The sequence below is a fragment of the Schistocerca serialis genome, chromosome 2 (assembly GCF_023864345.2).
Source record: "Schistocerca serialis cubense isolate TAMUIC-IGC-003099 chromosome 2, iqSchSeri2.2, whole genome shotgun sequence".
Lineage (NCBI taxonomy): Eukaryota > Metazoa > Arthropoda > Insecta > Orthoptera > Acrididae > Schistocerca > Schistocerca serialis.
The window spans coordinates 817,854,514-817,876,405 of NC_064639.1; the positions used below are offsets into that span (position 1 = coordinate 817,854,514).

General features: G+C 38.9%; 1 protein-coding gene across 3 annotated transcripts in view; it reads right to left on the minus strand.

Moving 5' to 3' along the window:
* Positions 1 to 19,820: 19,820 nt before the first annotated feature.
* Positions 19,821 to 21,892, minus strand: part of LOC126458064 (nucleolar MIF4G domain-containing protein 1-like) — a 127,854-nt gene continuing 125,782 nt past the window's right edge. For all 3 annotated transcript variants that reach the window (XM_050094864.1, XM_050094863.1, XM_050094865.1), the window contains exons 10-11: positions 21,631 to 21,762; positions 19,821 to 20,291 (exon numbers count right to left, since the gene is read on the minus strand). In XM_050094864.1, coding sequence (XP_049950821.1) covers positions 20,004 to 20,291; positions 21,631 to 21,762 — 420 coding nt within the window. In that variant the 3' untranslated portion in view covers positions 19,821 to 20,003. The remainder of the gene's footprint in view (positions 20,292 to 21,630; positions 21,763 to 21,892) is intronic.

The window sequence follows — 21,892 nt, forward strand, 5'->3', positions numbered from 1 at the left end:
ACCTAGTCACAAATTGTGTTTGATACCATACATGATCGTACTTTTTATAATAAGCATTGGTGTGGTACTGAGTCAGATGGTTTTTAGAAATCAAGAAATGTTGCATCTACCTGACTGCCGTGATCTACTGCTTTCTGGATGTCATGTGAGAAAAGTGGAAGGTTGTTTTCACACAATCCATCTCTTCGAAATCCTTGCTGGTTGACATGGAGGAGGTCATTTTGTTCGAAATACCTAATTACTTTTGAGCTTAGAACATGTTCTAAGATTCTACAACAAATGGATCTCAAGAATATTGGACAGTAGTTTTGTGGATCACTTCTGCTACCCTTCTTGCAGACAGGTGTGACATGTGCTTTCTTCCATCTACTGAACACGGTTTTTTGTGCAAAGGATCTGTGATAGATTACAGTTAAATGTGGGGCTAAGTCAGGTGCAAATTCAGTGTAGAATGTGACAGGTATCTCATTGGGCCCTGGAGTTTAGTTCAATTTTAATGATTTTGGCCGTTTCTCAATGCCACTGGCACTAACATCTATTCCACTCATCTTTTCATTGGTACAGGACTTAAATTGGGGCAATACTGGATTTTCCTTCGTAAAGGGACATTTGATAACGGAATTAAGCATTTCTGCTCTCAATTTCAACTCGTGAGTGACTATATGCTAACTTTAGTGACACTAACAGGCTTTACATATGATCTTTTTTGGATTTTGTTTAAGGTCCTTTAACAATATTCTGCTACAGTAATCATTGAAGACTTCACACACAATGCTCTCATGACTGCCAAATACATTTCATTCAGCATCTCTCTGTCTATAGCCCTATGCTTTGTTTTACATCTATTATACAATACTCTCAGTTTCGTTAGGAGTTTCTTTACAGTGACTGCATGCAATGGATGCTGTCATAGTCTACTTCTGCATCTTTATATACATTCATATTCTGCAAACTACCATGAAGTGTATGGCAGAGAGTACTTCCCACTGTAAAACACATTAAAGTTCCTTCCTGTTCCATTCGTGAACGGAGCATGAGAAAATGCCTCTGTGTGAGCTGTAATTACCTTAACCTTGTCCTTGTGATCACTGTAGAAGTGATATGCAGGAGACTGTAGTATACTCTTAGATTCCTTGAGATACTGGTCCTGGAAACTTTGTAAATAGTGTTATGAGAAAATAGTTTGCGACTCTTTCATGCATCTGCCAGCTCGGATTTTTCTACATTTCAGTAAAGCTGTTTATTGGATCAAACAAACATGCGGCTGTTGGTGTTGTCCTTACATTTGTGTGTTTAATATTCCGTATATTCATATTTCATATGGATTTCACACACTTGAACAATATTCTAAGACTGACTGCATGATCACAGTACTGGTATCCTACCACACACTTACTTACTCACTCTCTCACATTTCCTTCCTTCCTTCAAAACTGATAAAATATTACCTCAGAGTGAGTAGGTCTATGAATTGTTTCTCCACAGAAATTATATTAATAATGTTGGGTTGAATCTTCATATCTTTAACTATTCTAGTCTAATAAGATTTAAAATCAACTGTAAAATTTGTTTCGACATTCATAACTGTCTGAATAAGTGCTGTTGGCAGATCAGGTGAAAGTATCTGCAGTGTGGATACTCAACATTCAAAGAGTGGATCCATATCTCTTCTTCCTTCTCATATTCAATAATCACATTTGTAGCATGATAGACCACTATTACTGTCATCAGATGAAGTCAAAAGTATTGTTTTGAATCACACAGTGCAAGTACTCCACTCACCTAGTGACTTGAACAGATGCATGGTAAAGATTTCTGGTGAGAAGCAAGATGCCTGTACAACCATCGAGTAATGATGTGCCAGCCGTGAGGCTGCGGCATAAATGCAACAAGGCTCCTGGCAAGCATCAAGATGCGAGTACCAGCAGCGAGGCTGCACCGTAAACATACCGCTAGAATTTGCTTAACTAGATATGTGTTGCACAGTGATCATGAAAATAAATTGTGCACATATGAGTGGTTAGTCTCACTACATAGGGAAACAGACATGTAACACTTTTTTTACTTTTAATATAGCTTCTTATTTCAGACATTTCTTTCACAACATTCGGGACACTGTAATAAAATGCAATTGAATTTACTCACAAATTTCAACACACAGAAGAGTTGCCCAAGTTAATTAAATGGTTGGAAACATCACAAATATTTTAATTTTAAACCTCATTTCAGAGCATTGAAGCCATAAAAAAGTAACATTACTGTAGCCCTTGGTCTTTTGTGAGAAAAGAATAGTTGATCTAAAACATTAAATGGACTTAGTAGTAATGAAAAATTTGATCACGTGCAGATTGCATTTCACAGCAAATAAGGTCAGATTAAATACTGAAATAGATACTAGTGACATTCATGCAACAATAGCATGAAGTACCCTTTGCCACACAACATTTGTACAAAGCATCCTTCATCACGTAACACATGGAAATCACTCTCTGCTTGGATGATCCCAAGAAATCTGCTACTCACCACTAGATGGCAATGGCATCATTTTCACAGTGGTGTGAGGGTTTAATTCATCATGGTTCAGCCAGTTTGCATGGAATATGAATAAATTCTACACACAAACCTTCCTCCTGAATCAGTCTATGTATTAGTGAAAACCTTTATCGGAATCCCTACACTAATTTCTGACATTAACCTGAACAATAGACCAAAACCACAGCAAAGGACATAATTTTATGTATGTGTAGATAGAAGAAGAAGAATAAGAAGATGATACACAGATGATCTGGTGGATAATGTCAAAAGTTCCATGAGACTTTTCACAAACAATGCCGCTGTATACAGAGAAGTCGCAATGCTAGGAAATTGTATTGAAATTCATAAAGACTTCCAGAAGAGCGCTGCTATGTGCAGTGATTGACAGATGGCCATTGACATAAAAAAATGTAATGTATCATTCATAAATAGCCAAAACCAATAACCATTTGTGATTGGAAAAGAAGATGGGGAGAAGTGACAGTGGTACTCAAAGTACCCTCCGCCACACACCATAAGGTGCTTTCGGAGTGTAGTTGTATATGTAGATATAGATATACAGACAACTAGTAAGTGAAGCCGAAGTTGTCATATGCTGGACACAGAGTTCAATAGTAAACAAAAAAATAACATAAACAGGCATCCCCAGGTGGCAGATAGGAGAAGGCTCTACAGATATTCAGGGTAGGTGGGAAATAAAACATCATCCGCAGGCCAACACAGAAATCAAAAACCAAAGGTGGCTGTCACCAGACTGGGTGGCCTTTGATCAGCATCTGTTCGTTCCCCAGGTAAGGGGTGGCTGAGAAAAACCTCCAGGGCTAACAACCATGGTTGTAAACCAGTGGCTCTAACAATAGTTTCCACACCACCTTTAATATTATTAATCATGAAAGGGTGTGAAGTGAAACAAATTACCCCAGGTGGGAAATCCACCACACCAAAGTGCACAAGCAGTCAGTCAGATTCTGGGGAGTCTGCAGCATTACACCGAGATGAGTCGGAGCATTTTGGAACCTCAAGCAAGATTAAGTATAGAAACCAAGTTATATAGCTACTTTCAATGTAAATTCTCTTCTAAAACCTGGAAACTTTAAACACCTCACTGACATCCTCAAGAAGCACGAAATTTTCATAACAGTCCTACAAGAAACTAGATTCTTGGATTAAAACAGTTTTGTTTCTTGAGGCTTCAGAAGATACAAAGGAAAGGTAGGCAAAAAAAATATGAAAAACGCACCATACCCTTGGAACTGCTTCATAACAGACAAAAATATTTTAGACTCGATTATCAACTCTGAATCACAATCTGGAAGACTCTATACACAGTTGCCTTCAAGTCAGCTCACGACTTGTACAGCATTGGGAATGCACATGGCCCCATAAATGAAGACAATAGAAAGGACAGAGAAAAGGTGGAACGTTTTTGGAACAACTTGATGTGCAAAAAATCCCAGAAAAGCATAATGTCCTGCTTTCGGGGGACTTCAATGCCCTAATAGGAAAGGAGAAAAACACAAAAAAATTTTGTAAAGTACCCAGCACATAAGAGAACTAACAAATATGGCATCAGATTGATAGAATTGTGCAAGGCACACAACATGATTGCAAAAACCACAGCCTTTAAAAAGTTACCTCGAAAACAGAAAATGTGGGTTTCACCAAATCCATACCTAGGTGAATTCCAATTTGATCATGTGGCAATCAAACTAATGTTCCACAAAGAAATATAAAATGTCAAAGTCCTCAGAGGAGCCAACCTAGATTCTGATCACTACCTTTATAAAATAAAACTCAAAATCATCCCAAAAAGGTGAATACAGTTCAGAAAAGATAATAAACTCCAAGGATTTTCCCTTCACAACAAAGAAATGCAAAAAACCAAAACTGGGACCAAATAAAAGAAAGCCTGATAAGTAAAGCTGAACAATTAGCTCCCATAGCATAAGACAAAAAAACATGGCTGGTGGACAAAACTTGATAAATATAAGAAAATTATTGAGCAAGAATACCAAAAGAATAAAAAAGCCCAAGAAGACCAGCTCCTCTTTCACATCAATGAAAACTTCATCAAAAACAACAGAAGGAACTTGTACAATACCTTTTAACAAAAATAACCAAATACAGCTCATCGACCCTACAGTTCCAAGACAAAAACAGAAATATTGCCTACAACAACAGGGATATTTGCAAAATATTGGCAGAATATTTCAAAAATCTTCTCAACTGTGAAGAACCCATAGAAAAAACCACCCTTCACTGAGGAACTACAGCCATTCCGAACCTCAAAAACTATAAAGCCTCTAGAAAAAAATAAAAAAAGTTACAGCTCAGCTTTGGAAAAATGTCAACAAAAATGCCATAGACTCTCGCGAAAACATCTTTGAAGAAATCTAGACAAATGAAAGAATCCAGGGTCCAAAACAGACCACAACAACTACAGAGGGATCTCACTCCTAACCATAACATTCAAGATATTCTCTAAAGTCCCACTAAACAGGGTAGAACCTCAATTAGAACATCAACTTGGAGAACAGAAACAAATCCCAAACTTCAAAAACCACATGGCATACCAGAAATCAAGAGCAAAATCATATGTTATCACTTTCATTGTCTTTCAGCAGGCATGTGACATAATCTACAGTAACAGGTTGCTAGTCGTCTACATTGAAGTAGTGATTCATTTTTAGCCATAAGTGGTTAGCCACTTACATTACCAAGTAGTTAGTCATTCATTGTTTCCGATACTTTTTGCTAAGCATGGTTAGCCATATACAAGCTATACACATTTATTTTTATAGTGACAGGTGTTTTACCTTATAGTTAAAAGTTTTGTTTACAGTTAACAAGCCCATTCAGTCATTTAATGTCAGTTGGTCAAATCTATTGTACTTATTTCATACAGTTAGTATGAATTTCACTAGTTACAATTACTTTACATAGCACATTTATGACTTTGTATACATTCCTGAATGAGTTATTTCACTGTAACTTAAGTATATAACTATTCCCATGTTTCTTTTCCTCTATAGTTATTTTTGACCTTTCATTTTGCCTACTGACTAGGGATTGTTTCTCTACTTACTTCACTTATTGCTTCTGTCCTCATGGTGCATCTTGGGTGTTATTTGCATGTGTGTGTTTCCTGTGAGCACACTATTGGCCCCTCTGCATCAATTTAGTAATATGTTCTAAACCTTACCATATAACTGGTGTGAATGTTGCTAGTAGCAATTGTTTCATAAATCATATTTGCGACCTACTACCATAGAACAACAATTGTGCCATGCTTCCTTTCCTCCACAGTAATTTTCTGACCTTCATATTAGCTACTGACTGAGAACCATTTCTGCACTTACTCCAGCTACAGCTTCCAGTCCCACAATACGTTTCAAACTTTGTTTTTGCTGGCAGGTTTCCTGCTGGCAAGCTACTGACCTCACTACACCGGTTTCAGTGATTGGTTCCTAAACTTCCCATCCATATCACTACACATTGTTTGTGTTACTTATTTTATCTGTCACTAACATGGAGAAATTCATATATCAGTTAATATGCTGGCTATGCACACTTACACTTTTGTTTGTGTTTTGTGGCACCTATAGTTGCACAAGTTTTTGTTTTATTACTTTATCTTACTTTTACCCCTTTCTGAAATCAACTTAAGGAAATGCATGTCATCAGCTCCAGTTCTTGCATTATGTCTGCACTTCTTGTCTGGTGTTTATTTGTACACGTACATATATATGTAGTAAGTGCTCTAGAGCTCTTTCTGCAGTATTGTAGACATATTGTTCTTGTATGGAAACGAAAGACAAATGGAAAAACTGGTTTAAGCCGACCTTGGGGAAGATCAGTTTGGATTCCATAGAAATGTTGGAACATGTGAGGCAATACTGACCCTATGACTTACCTTAGAAGAAAGATTAAGGAAAGGCAAACCTATGTTTATAGCATTTGTAGACTTAGAGAAAGCTTTTGCCAATGTTGACTGGAAAACTCTCTTTCAAATTCTGAAGGTGGCAGGGGTAAAATACAGGAAGCAAAAGGTTATTTACAATTTCTACAGAAACCAGGTGGTAGTAATAAGAGTTGAGGGACATGAAAGGGAAGCAGTGGTTGGGAAGGGAGTGAGACAGGGTTGTGGCCTCTCCCTGATGTTATTCAATCTGTAAATTGAAGGAAACAAAAGAAAAATTTGTAGTAGGAATTAAAATCCACGGAGAAGAAATAAAAACTTTGAGGTTTGCTGATGACATTGTAATTCTATCAGAGACAGCAAAGGACCTGGAAGAGCAGTTGAACGGAATGGACAATGTCTTGAAAGGAGGATATAAGATGGACATCAAAAAAAGCAAAACGAGGATAATGGAATGTAGTTGAATTAAGTCAGGTGATGCTGAGGAAATTAGATTAGGAAATGAGACACTTAAAGGAGTAGATGAGTTTTGCTATTTGGGGAGCAAAATAACTGATGATGGTTGAAGTAGAGAGGATATAAAATGTAGACTGGCAATGGCAAGGAAAGCGTTTCTGAAGAAGAGAAATTTGTTAACATCGAGTATTGATTTAAGTGTCAGAAAGTCTTTTCTAAAAGTACTTGTATGGAGTGTAGCCATGTATGGAGGTAAAACATGGACGATAAATAGTTTAGACAAGAAGAGAATAGAAACTTTCGAAATGTGGTGCTACAGAAGAATGCTGAAGATTAGATGGGTAGATCACTTAACTAATGAGGAGGTACTGAATAGAATTGGAGAGAAGAGGAATTTGTGGCACATCTTGACTAGAAGAAGGGATCGGTTGGTAGGACATGTTCTGAGTCATCAAGGGATCACCAATTTGGTACTGGAGGGCAGCGTGGAGGGTAAAAATCGTAGAGGGAGACCAAGGCATGAATACACTAAACAGATTCAGTAGGATGTAGACTGCAGTAGTTATTTGGAAATGGAGAAGCTTGCACAGGATAGAGTAGCATGGAGAGCTGCATCAAACCAGTCTCTGGACTGAAGACCACAACAACATTGTTCTTGTAATTTTTTGTGACTATAGTACTATGCTGCTTATTTTTGACACTTGCTAATACTACAATAATTCTAAGGATTCATGACCTCTTTGTCTTTACAAATTAAATGACACAATTTTATAGACTTTACTGGTCTCATAGAGATATGATTTTATGTATATAGACTAAAGTGACAAGTGAAAATTTGCACTAAGGTTGGGAATAGAACCCATGTTTCCTGCTCACTAGGCAGCTGTGTTAGCCAAAGTCACCTCCTTTGCACCATGGTTACACAACTGCATGGATTACCCAGGCATGCCTACCTCCTCGATCCAAATTCTCACAGCCACCCCGGTCTACTTTAAATTGCTCCACACATCTGAACAGAATTGCTGAGGCTCTCCATATTCTGCAATAGCACCTCAGCATCCTCCATTTACATTTGGTGCTGAGGCAGTATTCCTGAATATGGAGAGCCTCGGCACTTCTGTCCATGTGTGAGGGGGATTTAAAATAGACTGGGGTGGCTGTGAGAATTCTGATTGAGGAGGGAGGCATTAAGTGTTTTTCTTGTTGGTTTAGGGTTTTATGAAGATGCTGGCTCACTCTTTGTAGTTGAAGCTGAGTCAGAACACGTCATGAGATGTGGCACCTGAATTAATATCTGATGTATTCACCTTTTTTTTTTTTTTAATAAAAAAATCTGGTCGCCGTAAGTGAATCTCTTGAAATAGTGTCCATGCTAATCAGTGCCTCTGAAATCCCATCTGTAGCCGAGGGAAGGCTTGACTTCTTTATGTTCTGCAGCTGTTATTGGAGAAAAAGAAAATAACTTCTACTCGTATCATGAAAAAGCACTTCCACTACTTTCCTTTTACAAACATATATTTCCTTGAATGGGTGTACAGATCATTAGCGTGACTTGTGAATTATAGTAGAACACAACTTTTCATACATCATACACCTCGAAGGCTCAACATGAAATCCCAAATTACATTATATTTTATTCTGTTCCACAGTCACCTTATCTTTCGTTTTCATTCTTGGAGAGTGTGGTTGCTTTTTGGCGGTCAAGCTACCACCAAGCTGTGACCGCATATCTGAGGAGTTGCTTGTTGGGCATATGCCTATTATTCAGTCTCTAGAATCAAATCTCAGTACAGGCTGTAGTCAACCATTTTTGTCTCTACTATCAGATAAGTCTATTTGATTATAGAACTAGTTTGGATCCCATCCGCTAACGTACTTCACCATGGATCTGGAGGGAGAAGTTGTTCGGCACAGGGTCACAGCTAATTTAATGAAATCAGAGTTTGGAAAAGAAAAGGTCAGATTCCTGGCTCATATTATCTCGTCACAGGATGTACACTACCTGATCCAGGAAAACTTGCGATCACACATTTTCCTCTGCCATAGAATAAAAAACAACTCAAGGCATATTTGGGTTTGCTTTCATTTTTTAGGAAATTCTGACTCTTTTGAGGAAAAACAGTCCATGGCTACAAACTGATCAATGTCAAGAAGCAGACTTAACCAAAATAAAGGAAGCCTTACTATGTTCTGGCATGTCACAGGATTTTTGCTTGGGTAGAAATGCATCTTCACTGGGACTAGAAGCATGCTTATTTCAGATCACTGAAGATAAAGGGGAACCGACAGCTAAGATAATCAGTTTTACTAGCTGAACACTTTCTGAATCTGAGCGGTCATATTCCATGACAGAGCTTGAGGCTCTTGGGGTTATATCGCCATTTAAGAAATTAGAGTACTCCTTATGGGGCAAGCACACCAAAGTCTACTGTGACTATAAAGCACCTTCTTTTCTGTTGGCATGCAAATTATTACATCAGTGGTTAGCCAGGTGGTGCATGTACTTGCAAGAGTTCAGTTTTGAAACCATAAACATCAAAGGTAAACAGAACATAATCGCAGACACCTTGTCAAGATTACCTCAAGGGCTCCATGAATTCTTAGAATTCACAGAACAGAATTCTGAAATTAGGGTTCTGCTTATGCAGGACAGTACACAACAGCTATACTATGTAAAGTTGTGTAAGAGTTTGGAGCAACTGCATGAGGAAGACCTGTTATGGAGAAAGGTAAACAGCCCGAAAATAATGATGAGAATTTGAAGCAATTCTATATGTGTTACCAGAAAGTTGCGTAGATGATTTCATTTTGTATACTCACATTGTATGGGGTCACCATGGAGTTTCAAATGCACCAACAAGACAAATACGTATTGCTATCTTCCCAACTTACGGAGAAGAGATCACCAAGTAATTCGGGAGTGCATTACTGGTCAAAAGACAAAGCACTCAAACAAGTCCAAGTTGACTGAACTACATCCTATAATGCCTACAAAACCTTTAGAATTAATGTCCTTCAATGCTGCTGAACCGTCTCCACGAGGGAAGGGAGGTGTCAAATATGTTATTGTCTTGTATTATGTTTTCACAAAATATGTTAAATTGTATGCACTGCATTCTGTGACCCAGGTTCTATTAGTAGGAGGATTACAGAAGATTATCTCCTGAGAGTAGGGAAGCTGCAGAGATTGTTAACAGACAATGCATTGTATTTTGTAGGCATTAAGTGAAAGGAATTTACTACCACAAACAAGATAAAACATATATTAGTATCCAGATTTCACCCTGATGCAATGCCAATAGAAAGGATATTCAAAGAATTTAACAGGTTTATACACAGCCATACACCCCAGAAGTACAAAGCACACAAAATGGGATGAGTTTGTTGCACCATTTCAACAAGCCATTAACAACTTACCACACTCTTCAACCAGTTTCACACTTCCTGAATTGATGTTTAAAAGGAGAGAAGTCAATGAGTGGGAAAAACCACTGCCCAAGACACCCATGAGAGATCACCACATAAAAAAAAGTATGCCAGGCTTTGCTTAATCTGGAGGAAAAGGCTGAACAGATGAAAAAGTCATACTACAAAAGATTAGGGTGTACTGTACAATTTCAGGTAAGACAAAGGTATAAACACACACCATAAACCTACGAAATGTGGCAGCATTTGTACACTGGGCCATTTGTGGCTACTACAATCCCTCAACAAGGACAAGGGACTTATCCATGAAAGGGTCTAAGAAAATCTGTACATTGAAATGACTAGACAAAGATCAAACCTCGCTTGAAGTACCATACATGGCAAATTATATATATATATAAAAAAATCAAAGATGAGGTGACTTACCGAACGAAAGCGCTGGCAGGTCGATAGACACACAAACAAACACAAACATACACACAAAATTCAAGCTTTCGCAACAAACTGTTGCCTCAGCAGGAAAGAGGGAAGGAGAGGGGAAGACGAAAGGAAGTGGGTTTTAAGGGAGAGGGTAAGGAGTCATTCCAATCCCGGGAGCGGAAAGACTTGCCTTAGGGGGAAAAAGGACAGGTATACACTCGCACACACGCACATATCCATCCACACATACAGACACCTTCTCCTGGTGGTGGGATGCGAAAGCTGTTGTCAGGTTGTTGGTGTAATGGTTCAGGGATTCCGGACTGGAGCAGATTCGTTTGCCACGAAGACCTAGGCTGTAGGGAAGGGACCGTTTGATGTGGAATGGGTGGCAGCTGTCATAATGGAGGTACTGTTGCTTGTTGGTGGGTTTGATGTGGACAGACGTGTGAAGCTGGCCATTGGACAGGTGGAGGTCAACATCGCAACTACCCTTCCGACCTGGTACAGAAGCAAATAACCAGAGCCACTTCCTCATCCCCTCAAACCCAGAATCGCCCACAGAAGAACCACAAAAGTGCCCCACTTGTGACAGGATACTTTCCGGGAGTGGACCAGACTCTGAATGTGGCTCTCCAGCAGGGATACGACTTCCTCAAATCCTGCCCTGAAATGAGATCCATCCTTCATGAAATCCTCCCCACTCCACCAAGAGTGTCTTTCCGCCATCCACCTAACCTTCGTAACCTGTTAGTTCATCCCTATGAAATCCCCAAACCACCTTCCCTACCCTCTGGCTCCTATCCTTGTAACCGCCCCCGGTGTAAAACCTGTCCCATGCACCCTCCTACCACCACCTACTCCAGTCCTGTAACCTGGAAGGTGTACACGATCAAAGGCAGAGCCACATGTGAAAGCACCCACGTGATTTACCAACTGACCTGCCTACACTGTGATGCATTCTATGTGGGAATGACCAGCAACAAACTGTCCATTCGCATGAATGGACACAGGCAGACAGTGTTTGTTGGTAATCAGGATCACCCTGTGGCTAAACATGCCTTGGTGCACATCTTGGCACAGTGTTACACCGTCTGGGTTATCTGGATACTTCCCACCAACACCAACCTATCCGAACTCCGGAGATGGGAACTTGCTCTTCAATATATCCTCTCTTCCTGTTACCCACCAGGCCTCAATCTCCGCTAATTTCAAGTTGCCGCCACTCACACCTCACCTGTCATTCAACATCATCTTTGCCTCTGCACTTTCGCCTCGACTGACGTCTCCGCCCAAACTCTTTGTCTTTAAATATGTCTGCTTGTGTTTGCATATGTGTGGATGGATATGTGTGTGTGTGCGCGAGTGTATACCCGTCATTTTTTCCCCCTAAGGTAAGTCTTTCCGCTCCCGGGATTGGAATGACTCCTTACCCTCTCCCTTAAAACCCACTTCCTTTCGTCTTTCCCTCTCCTTCCCTCTTTCCTGATGAGGCAACAGTTTGTTGCGAAAGCTTGAATTTTGTGTGTATGTATGTGTCTGTTTGTGTTTCTATCGACCAGCGGTTCCTGAAGAGGGGCAGCAGCCTTTTCAGTAGTTGCAGGGGCAACAGTCTGGATGATTGACTGATCTGGCCCTGTAACACTAACCAAAACGGCCTTGCTGTTGTGGTGCTGCGAACAGCTGAAAGCAAGTGGAAACTACAGCCGTTATTTTTTACGAGGGGATGCAGCTTTACTGTATGGTTAAATGATGATGGCGTCCTCTTGGGTAAAATATTCCTGAGGTAAAATAGTCGCCCATTTGAATCTCCAGGCGGGGACTACTCAAGAGGACGTTGTTATCAGGAGAAAGAAAACTGGCGTTCTACGGATTGGAGCGTGGAATGTCAGATCCCTTAATCGGGCAGGTAGGTTAGAAAATTTTAAAAGGGAAATGGATAGGTTAAAGTTAGATATAGTGGGAATTAGTGAAGTTCGGTGGCAGGAGGTACAAGACTTTTGGTCAGGTGAATACAGGGTTATAAATACAAAATCAAATAGGGGTAATGCAGTAGGTTTAATAATGAATAAAAAAATAGGAGTGCGGGTAAGCTACTACAAACAGCATAGTGAACGCATTATTGTGGCCAAGATAGATACAAAGCCCATGCCTACTACAATAGTACAAGTTTATATGCCAACTAGCTCTGCAGATGATGAAGAAATTGATGAAATGTATGATGGGATAAAAGAAATTATTCAGGTAGTGAAGGGAGATGAAAATTTAATAGTCATGGGTGACTGGAATTCGACAGTGGGAAAAGGAAGAGAAGGAAACGTAGTAGGTGAATATGGATTGGGGCTAAGAAATGAAAGAGGAAGCCGCCTGGTAGAATTTTGCACAGAGCATAACTTAACCATAGCCAACACTCGGATCAAGAATCATGAAAGGAGGTTGTATACATGGAAGAGCCCTGGAGATACTAAAAGGTTTCAGATAGATTATATAATGATAAGACAGAGATTGAGGAACCAGATTTTAAATTGTAAGACATTTCCAGGGGCAGATGTGGACTCTGACCACAACCTATTGGTTATGAACTGTAGATTAAAACTGAAGAAACTGCAAAAAGGTGGGAATTTAAGGAGATAGGACCTGGACAAACTGAAAGAACCAGAGGTTGTACAGGGCTTCAGGGCAAACATAAGGGAACAATTGACAGGAATGGGGGAAAGAAATACAGTAGAAGAAGAAAGGGAGGAATGAAATAGTGAAGGCAGCAGAGGATCAAGTAGGTAAAAAGACGAGGGCTAGTAGAAATCCTTGGGTAACAGAAGAGATACTGAATTTAATTGATGAAAGGAGAAAATACAAAAATGCAGTAAGTGCAGCAGGCAAAAAGGAATACAAACATCTTAAAAATGAGATCGACAGGAAGTGCAAAATGGCTAAGCAGGGATGGCTAGAGGACAAATGTAAGGATGTAGAGGCTTATCTCACGAGGTGTAAGATAGATACTGCCTACAGGAAAATTAAAGAGACCTTTGGAGAAATGAGAACCACTTGCATGAATATCAAGAGCTCAGATGGAAACCCAGTTCTAAGCAAAGAAGGGAAAGCAGAAAGGTGGAAGGAGTATATAGAGGGTCTATACAGGGGCGACGTTCTTGAGGACAATATTATGGAAAGGGAAGAGGAGGTAGATGAAGATGAAATGGGAGATATGATACTGCGTGAAGAGTTTGACAGAGCACTGAAAGACCCAAGTCGAAACAAGGCCCCGGTGGTAGACAACATTCCATTAGAACTACTGACAGCCTTGGGAGGGCCAGTCCTGACAAAACTCTACCATTTGGTGAGCAAGATGTATGAGACATGCGAAATTCCCTCAGACTTAAAGAAGAATATAATAATTCCAATCCCAAAGAAAGCAGGTGTTGACAGATGTGAAAATTACGGAACTATCAGTTTAATAAGTCACAGCTGCAAAATACTAGTCCGAATTCTTTACAGACGAATAGAAAAACTGGTAGAAGTCGACCTTGGGGAAGATCAGTTTGGATTCCGTAGAAATGTTGGAACACCTGAGGCAATACTGACCCCACGACTTATCTTAGAAGCTAGATTAAGGAAAGCCAAACCTACGTTTCTAGCATTTGTAGACTTAGAGAAAGCATTTGACATTGTTGACTGGAATACTCTCTTTCAAATTCTGAAGGTGGCAGGGGTAAAATACAGGGAGCGAAAGGCTATTTGCAATTTGTACAAAAAGGAGATGGTAGTTATAAGAGTCGAGGGACATGAAAGGGAAGCTGTGGTTGGGAAGGGAGTGAGACAGGGTTGTAGCCTCTCCCCGATGTTATTCAATCTGTATATTGAGCAAGCAGTAAAGGAAACAAAAGAAAAGTTCGGAGTAGGCATTAAAATCCATGGAGAAGAAATAAAAACCTTGAGGTTCACCGATGACATTGTAATTCTGTCAGAGACAGCAAAGGACTTGGAAGAGCAGTTGAACGGAATGGACAGTGTCTTGAAAGGAGGGTATAAGATGAACATCAACAAAAGCAAAACGAGGATGATGGAATGTATTCGATGCTGAGGGAATTAGATTAGGAAATGAGACACTTAAAGTAGTAAAGGATTTTGCTATTTGGGGAGCAAAATAACTGATGATGGTCGAATTAGAGAGGATATAAAATATAGACTGGCAATGGCAAGGAAAGCGTTACTGAAGAAGAGAAATTTGTTAACATCGAGTATTGATTTAAGTGTCAGGAAGTCGTTTCTGAAAGTATTTGTATGGAGTGTAGCCAGGTATGGAAGTGAAACATGGACGATAAATACTTTAGACCAGAAGAGAATAGAAGCTTTCAAAATGTGGTGCTACAGAAGAATGCTGAAGATCAGATGGGCGGGTATTGAATAGAATTGGGGAGAAGAGAAGTTTGTGGCACAACTTGACTAGAAGAAGGGGTCAGTTGGTAGGACATCTTCTGAGGCATCAAGGGATCACCAATTTAGTACTGGAGGGCAGCGTGGAGGGTAAAAATCGTAGAGGGAGACCAAGAGATGAATACACTAAGCAGATTCAGAAGGATGTAGGCTGCAGTAGGTACTGGGAGATGAAGAAGCTTGCACAGGATAGAGTAGCGTGGAGAGCTGCATCAGACCAGTCTCAGGACTGAAGACCACAACAACAACAACAACTGTTTGCTTAGTTGTAAGAGAATTTTTTTTATTTATTTATATGATTTTAAATGGAAGCAAGATAAACTGTAGTAACATATGGTGCCAACAATGTGATAATGCACTTGAGATGCAAATATGTAAAGTACCAATATGAGAGGGAGAGGATGTGCAGGCATGGATAGTAGGAGTTAAGTATAGGCCAGCAACCTTAATGTTTGCAAAGGAACAGTTTAATCCAATACGCCATTTTCCACTCTGCATGCTGGATGCAACACAAATTTGGTATCTAGCCACCAAATTAGCTACATTCTGGAGATTTTAATAATTGTTAATTATTATTAAAATGAAGGCGTCTACACTATAAGAACAAAACTAGTACAGTAATGGGGTTTAAAATAAAGGGAAATTTACACACAGAGAGAAAGAGTGACTAACTACAGAAACCTTATACACTACATTACTATTTAAAGTATACACGAATTTACACAGTAAAATACTATAAGGACAATATCTATATACAAGGACAGTATCTATATACAATGAAACAATATTATGAAAAGGATAGTTGCTACTCACCATATAGTGGATATGCTAAGTCGCACATATGCACAACTAAAAGACCCTCACAAAACAAGAAGACTCTCACAAAATAAGCTTTCAACCAATAAGGCCTTTGTCAAACGTAGATGACAGACACACACAAAAATGCAACTCACACACATATGACCAGTCTCTGGCAATTGAAGCCTATATGGTAAGTAGCAACTACCCTTTTCATAATATTGTTACATTCCATCCTGGATATTCTATATACAATGAAACAAAGAATAATTGTAGCAGTACGGTCACACTCTGAATAAATTACAAAAGATACTGAGGTTGTGGCCATCTACAACAACACTTATTAATCGCACGTGTAATCATAGTACGAATATGTAAGGACTGAAAAAGGTAAATCAAAATGATGGACATGCTCTGAATATTTGCACTCTTATGAAAGAAGGATTGGTTTTAAGAATTAAAAAGGAGTTGATAAATTTACACATCCACATACTTAAAGTAAAAAGATATGCGTGTTAGAAGAAAAATGATACGTTAGTAAGCCATGGAGTGAGTACTTTCTTAGTTTACAAGTTGTTATCAAGTTTCTTTTTCAGGTAATGATGTCAATAAATGCCCTGGTAAAGGCAGGAAGGAGAATTTAGGTAGCTGGTGCCAAAGAAAACAGGCCACACTACTATATAAGTAATTATATGTATGTAAATAATGGAAAATCCAGGATGGAATGTAAGAATAATATGAAAAGGATAGTTGTTACCATATAGCAGAGATGCTGTGTCGCAGATAAGCACAACAAAAAGACTGTCAGGAAGTGATTTTTCAGCCAACAAGGCCTATGTCAAAAATACCCCCACTCCCCCTCACACACACACACACACACACACACACACACACACACACACACACAATTGCGCGCGCGCACACACGCGCGAACTCACTCACACACAACCACAGACTCTGGCAGCTGAAGCCAGATTGTGAGCAGCAGCGCATGATGGAAGAGGCAGCCAGGTGGAAGGTGAGGTGAGGAAGAGGCTGGAGCGGGGAGGGGGAGGGATAGCAGGATAGGATGAGGGACGGTACAGTTCTGCCTATGGGAGTGAGCAGGGATGAGGTGGAGAGAGGGTAGGGCAGTCTTTCTACTTCTACCCTCCATCTAACCTCCTAACTGCACATAGCTGGATATATTTAGTTACGTTAAGTACTTTGTTACCAATACTATTCTTCAAGACATTTAGCCAGTTACATGTATTCACAGCAGCTTCACCTTTTTCATTTCTAGCAGCAACAGCGGAATCAACATCTGTTGTAGGTGCAGGTTTTTATTGCTACAGTATTGTCTGCAAGACTGGGATTTTAGGGCTGCCACCTGCAAACTGATAACATCTGTAGGCATTTACAGTTCTCATATGAAATGGACCACTTGTCTTGTTTGGCATTATTGTATTCATAAAACAGTCTTCTTTTACACAAAGCTCCTTAAAATACCTATAAAATTTAGGTGATACTAATTTTGTGCAGAATTTCATAAACAGATGTGAGATTTAGAAAAGGGCTTCTTGTAGGGGCAAAGTTACTTCCCCATAATGGCACGAGGCCCTTTTTCAGAAGACGTGACATTGATTGCTTTTAATGATATTATTGAGTCCTGATCATACAATGTAGGGTTACATAGCCTGTATTGTCTTTAAGTAAAACTTCTGGGCTGATAGGCCGTAGTCGATGTACTGAGGATACTTGTCAGCCCTGTAGGCAGTCCCACCCATGAGTTAGTTAGACGCCTTGCCTCACTGCTGCAACCTTATGTTGGTAGGACTGACAGTCATATTAAAAATTCGACTCATTTCATTGACAAGTTAGAGGAAATGAGTGTGGGCGAAGATGATATCCTTGTTAGTTTTGATATTGTGGCATTATTCCGACACTGTCTCACCACAACCTGCTTTCAATCAATAATGACTTTTGAACAGGTGGACGGAGTGGCTATGGGCAGTCCTCTTAGTCCTGCAGTGGCTAACTTGTTTATGGAGACTTTTGAACAATGGGTATTGCAGACTGCCAGTAAGAGACCAGCCATATGGTATCGCTATGTCAATGACACTTTCGTAATATGGACACATGGAGCAGAGGAGTTGGATGTCGTTCTGACACATCTAAACAACATTAATCCGAAAATCCAATTTACTATGAAGAAGGAGAGTAATGGGCAATTGAATTTTCTGGATGGGTCTGTGATTAAACAACGGGACAGAACACTGGGTCATAAGCTGTATAGAAAGGCCACACACACTGATTGTTACCTGCATAAAGATTCAGACCATCACCCTAGAAAAAAAAAAGAGGTGTAATAAAAACCTTGGTACAAAATTTGTGAAACTCTTTATTTAAAAGATGAGACTGAACATCTAAGGTCGACTTTCATGAAGAAAGGTTATTCTAGCAAGGAGATAAATAGAGCACTTCGCTCTAGACAGAGAGTCAGGAGCAACGACAAACGACAGCTGCCCAACGGCAAGGTTTTTCTTCTGTTCATTAGTATGGTCACATATCACATTGGGAAAGTGTTAACCAAGTATGGGGTGGAAACTGTTTTCAGACCCGTCAGGAAAATAAAAGAATATTTAACGCCAGCAAAAGATGCATGACATCCTTTGGCTACACTGGGATTACGTAAAATTTCTTGTAGTTGTGGACAGGTTTGTCAGTGCCACAAAGAGAAGTGTTAACAGTTGTCTTGTTGAACATAAGAGGAATTGCCACCTGGGTCACATGGATAAATTGGCCATAGCAGAACGTGTTTACCAAGAAGGTAATCATTCTTCGCTCTAGACAGAGAATCAGGAGCAACGACAAACGACAGCTGCCCAATGGCAAGGTTTTTCTTCTGTTCATTAGTATGGTCACATATCACATTGGGAAAGTGTTAACCAAGTATGGAGTGGAAACTGTTTTCAGACCCATCAGGAAAATAAAAGAATATTCAACGCCAGCAAAAGATGCATGACATCCTTTGGCTACACCGGGATTATGTAAAATTTCTTGTAGTTGTGGACAGGTTTGTCAGTACCACAAAGAGAAGTGTTAACAGTCGTCTTGTTGAACATAAGAGGAATTGCCACCTGGGTCACATGGATAAATTGGCCATAGCAGAACTTGTTTACCAGGAAGGTAATCATTCTTCGCTCTAGACAGAGAATCAGGAGCAACGACAAACAACAGCTGCCCAACGGCAAGGTTTTTCTTCTTTTCATTAGTATGGTCACAGATTTTATCAGGAAAGAGGAAGATGTTAAACTGGATAAAATTTGGATGTCAGCATTGCACCGAAAACATGACAATCGATTACTTTGAATCGAGAATGTTGGCATTACCAGAGACAATACCATAGCCAACGCCACATGATGGACAGTGGCGTCCTCTGTACTGCCTACATAATCAGCACTTCCTCAAGTTCACTTTGCAGTTCGCCACTTTATCTTGGAGGATGTCTCCTGCAGTCAAAGACGAAACGTCAGGGGAGAGTTTATACATCGACCATGCCCTGTCAGCCCGGAAGTTATTGAGTCCTGTTGCATTAAAAAAATTTCCAATCAATACGAGTGTGTACACAATGATACGAGTCTGTACAGAATGAATTAAAATTACTGCAATATACAAAAATGAGAATAGATATTTTAGACATTATCAAACATTTTTGCCTGTAATGAAAATTTTACTTCTCCAATAAGAGGTCCCTTTTCGTTCTCCATCCCACAAATTGTGATGATACAGGGACTGACACATTTGTTTCATTAAATATGTTTGATAAATGATTTTCTGAGTCATATGCATCTAAAGTAGGGGACAACTAATATTTATTTACATTTTTTTTACATGAACATACACGTTGGTAAAATGCAGAGGTTGAGAACGACACTGATAATATTGTACTTTATTATGTACACTTATGAAAATATATTACAAAAAGCTTATAAATAATTCATTTATCAAAACTATGTACATCTGTTGCTAAAAATTAAGTGGGTCTTATTTTTGACATATTTGTAGATAAGATTCTGTCAACTACTTCAGCTCGTTGATTCAAAAGAGTTAACTGTGATGTTGGTAGAGACATTGAATTTCTCAGCACAAAATGTTTTATAAAAATTCTCATGCTTTCTCGAAACATTTGGAGCTTTGGTGACAATGACACACGGCAAAATACTTCCTGCATGTTGTCCTGTGATTCATGGAGTAAGATTCCCAACAGAATCTGACGTAGAAGGTGCACAGTTGCCTTATTCACCTCACCAAAGTTAATTACCTGAAATGAACTTACAGTAATGAATCATGTTTGACATCAGATTATTGTATCATAATCTAAAACAGTTTATGGTAAAAAGTTCAATAAATTAATAACAAATTTATAGCATTTCATAGTTAAAATCAAGAGAATTCAAAAAGAGCAATAATGTAGGCAGCAGAAAGTGCCCTGATCTGTCTTAAGCATTATTCCATCCTTGTAATCATATGTATTTATTTACCACTAAATATCCTGTCTTATCAGTCAAATTTCTTGTAGCAACTGCAGTTTTGACATATTCAAACTTCCTTAATCTTGTGTTAATTAAGAACTAAGAAAATTGACTAAAGATCGAGAATTACTAGATATGGAGGAGATCATTATCGCATTTATTGGATCTATTAGCTTTCCTGGCGATGGCAGCTCAAAACACACAGTTATTTAAACGTTTATTTTCCAGGGGAGTATCTTGTTCTGAGTTAAGTGAATGCAATATACATTGTGCTTACAGTAAGGACTGAACTTATTCAGAACAAATTACATGTAGCTTGAATCTCTCTTATCAGAGATTGGATGACTATTGTAAGTCTGAACAATGGAGGAAGTTGAAAAGTAAACTATAATGACCAAGACAGCAGCTGGCATTGATTGCAAGGTTTCGCCTGAAAAATGTTATCTTTCTTGGCATTCATTTTTTTAATCCCAGGACAATATTATTAAATACAGAACATTTGCTCACACAATATGAAGGCATGGAAGGAGTCAAAAACACCTTTAGTTTATACATAACACTGGAATTTAAGATTATCTAGAAAAATGATGAGTGACCTTCCCCAGAGTGACCAGACTGGGATAATGTTAACAGATTTTTGCATTTTTTTTTGGAAGAATAACATAATTGTAAATGTAAAACACAATATTTTGTATATTGCACAGAATTTATTTTGCTCACTGGTTTTCACTTTACAAGGCCATCATCAGAGTTTAACTGTTAGAGTCTGATGGTGGCGTTGGAAACTGAAAACCAGTTAACAAAACATTAAATCTGCAGAATGTACGCAATACAGTGTTTTTCATTTACAAAATTGGTATAACATTTTAGCAAATGTTTGTTAAGTTATCTGATATTGAACTTGATTGTATATGAACAATTAATGTTTCTTGTTTCTTCATATAATTTTAGTACAAACTTCATTACTTCCAGCACGTGCTTGGTAGATCAAACCTTTATAGATGTCAAATTCTGAGGCCACTTTCTGAATAAAAAGCATTTTGTCAACTATACTCATCATACAAATTCAGCAAACAACATCAAAAATATAAACTGCTAAGTCAATACCTTTCACTTCTTCTGACATACCTTCAAGGTTGAAAGAGCCAAGCCTTTGTTGATGAAGAGATGAATAAGCAACTGTGCTAGGTTTGGCACTTGAAACTGTGACAGTCTGCTTAATTCTTTTAGTTTATCCCACACTGCACACTGAGTTATCATCTGCATCAAATATAATTTATATTCTTAGTAGATGAGAGAAAGGTAAGATATCAATAAACAACAATAATAAACAAACATATAAATTACATAACTTCTATTTTTATAAACTAAAGTTTTTATTTTTTTAAAC